The sequence below is a fragment of the Penaeus japonicus genome, unplaced genomic scaffold, assembly GCF_977035675.1.
Source record: "Penaeus japonicus unplaced genomic scaffold, GWHDUDI00000001_assembly GWHDUDI00000019, whole genome shotgun sequence".
NCBI lineage: Eukaryota > Metazoa > Arthropoda > Malacostraca > Decapoda > Penaeidae > Penaeus > Penaeus japonicus.
The window spans coordinates 23,896,632-23,899,131 of NW_028234421.1; the positions used below are offsets into that span (position 1 = coordinate 23,896,632).

The 2,500-nt window shown below is 48.4% G+C and overlaps 2 protein-coding genes across 5 annotated transcripts in view; both read left to right on the forward strand.

The window, feature by feature from the left end:
* The window catches only part of LOC147469789 (uncharacterized), a 23,383-nt gene extending 20,930 nt beyond the window's left edge, over window positions 1-2,453 (forward strand). Inside the window, exon 2 of the mRNA XM_086547559.1 lies at window positions 712-2,453. Within this exon, the coding sequence (XP_086403685.1) occupies window positions 1,100-1,618 (519 nt within the window). The 5' untranslated portion in view covers window positions 712-1,099 and the 3' untranslated portion in view covers window positions 1,619-2,453. The remainder of the gene's footprint in view (window positions 1-711) is intronic.
* The window catches only part of Ptp36E (protein tyrosine phosphatase 36E), a 193,151-nt gene that overhangs the window by 33,702 nt on the left and 156,949 nt on the right, over window positions 1-2,500 (forward strand). The window lies entirely within an intron of this gene.

Genomic DNA, 2,500 nt, shown 5'->3' on the forward strand with positions numbered 1-2,500 from the left:
TAATGATCATGATAATAATAATAAAAATGATGATGGTGACAAGGAGGATAATGACACTAATGATAATGATGATGATAATAGCATCTAATTGCAGTACATTTAGGCATAAGCACATGAGGGTACAAAAAACCTGCTACAAAAATCTACCCTTATTTGACTAAAGTCTTTACACAAATCATGGAATATGTACGTATTTGTGTGTGTGTGTGTGAGTGTGTGTGTGGGTGTGTGTGTGAGTGTGTGTGTGAGTGTGTGCGTGCGTGCGTGTGTGTGTGTGTGTGTGTGTGCGTGTGTATGTGTGTGCGTATGTGTGTGTAAACGCATGTACTTGGGTATGTTTTTGAAGATCTTACTAGTTGTCTCTACCCCCAACTATTACTATAGCCGCAAAACGTGAACACAGTCACATACACAAGTTCGTATATGAAGGCCCAATCCTCCCACATAAACACACACACACACTCACATATACATAACCACGCACACAGATATTTAAATCAGTTTGTTTTTCTTATTAACGTCTTCGAAAAGTTTTCTGGCTTTTCATTTCCGTATGTTTTCTTACAATCGTTTCTCGAGCAACTAAAATGCATTATTGAATGTATATCAAAATAAGATAAATATATCCATTAATCCAAAAATACAAGGGTCCGTAATGCAATTGACACTAATTATATTTCTCTCTATTACAATACAATTTCTGAAAACCAGGTTAAGAAAAAAGTGATAGACATATTCAGCCGAATTAATCTAACGAAAATCTGCTGATCTTTTTAAAGAGAAACTTAAGCGAATCATTTATGTAAACGGACCCAAGAAATGACCAAGAATCGGAGTGACAACGAAGTATCAGTGTAAATCGAAAGAAATCTTCCAGAAATCCTGAGCCTTCCCCGAGTGGCTGTGCCTCCGAAGCGCCTCTGGGGCGAGCCCGGCGATGCCATAGCCCCCCGAGAGTCCCCCGAGAGTCCCCCGAGAGTCCCCCGAGAGTCCCCCGCGTAGAGCCTTGCGTGCTTCCGAGGGCTGGGTTGTGCCGGTAAGCCTTGACGCCAGCACTCGCGGAGCTCTGCATGAACCATGAGAGCTCATCGGCGGGTGGATGCTTAATATTGGCTCCCCCCCTAGCTCCCCCCGGCGCCAGCTGTGGCCCTCTGAAGCCTGCTCAGCTGGAGAGGCCACGGATCCTGCTGTCGCCCGGAGTTGCCAGTCCTCTCCTCCGGCAACCTTTTCGCTCCCGGCAGTAGAGGAGGCCCGCTTCGCCGTCAGGCCTCAGGAGTCGACTCATGGTTTGACGGGCGTGAAGGTGGTAGGCCTGATAGGACCTTTCAATAGTCGATCGGCTGTCGCGAGTGACGACGGCGCCCACGGAGCTCAGGCGTGGAGACCGCCTATGGTTGCCTCTGCGGAGGGAGCAGTAGGCGAGGTGGTGTCGGTAGCGGGTTGGTGGAGCGAGCGACTGATCGTGCCCGCGCTCTACCTGTGCGTGCTCGTGTGCGTTGTTGTGTACACGGAGACGGTGAAGATGGCCATGGTGCCCATCACCATATTCCTGATCGTCCTCTCCCTCCTCCTCTTTTTCTTCATCCTGTTTTGCGTGTGCTTCGTCGTGTTCCTCTGATGCTGGGAGAACGGCGGCGGCGTTTCCCGGCGCCCCGTTCGGTATCCAAAAGAGGGAAACTTCGGGTCCAGGTCCGTTCACATAGACCTGAGAGAGTACCCGAGCAGCGGACGGCCCTTGTAGCGGCCGCTCGCACTCGCCTCAGGTACTCGCCAGACTCGTTTCATGCCAAAGTAATCACCGAATATTTGCTCAGTATATCCTGTCGCTGGATAACTAATTGGCAACCTTTACCAGCGACGACGTTAGTTGTCAGTTCTTTCTTTTTGTAAAAGGATATTCGATTATTTTTCCCCAAGGTATTTCATATAAAATACGGAACTTCGTTTCCGTAGAGTTATTTTCCTTTCCTCCTTTTCCAATCGACGTAATACCAATAACGACTAACTTTAAGGTTATCTTGCAAGAGGATGGATAAAAGCTGCTCTTGGTGGCCTGCGACTCTCTAACACCGACAAAGCCAGTCGCATTCCCTGCTAAAGTCCCTCAAAGTAACCCATCCGTTTCATGAAATCAGCAGGCAATGCTACTCTGAGTATTTGTCTACGTGTTCCGAGAGACTGCTCCTCATCCCTACATGCCTCGCGAGACAACATGGCGTCTGACTTTATGAGATTCGCGAGATCATAATAAGTGTTCATCTCTCTACGTATTCCGTGTGATCTGGCCCTGCTATATGCAAGACCAGAAGGCGTGCTTCTGCTTGCGTGCCCTTGCGTGCCCAGCGTGACGCGCAGGTGATTCTCCTTCTCTTTGCCTTGCAACTTTGACTCTACCTTCCATCATTCTCTCCTATCGTGACCTGCAAAGCATCCTTTTGACTCTTATCCCCCATACCCACCTCTTTGTCCTCGCCAATTGCAATGAAAAAAAGCGAAAACG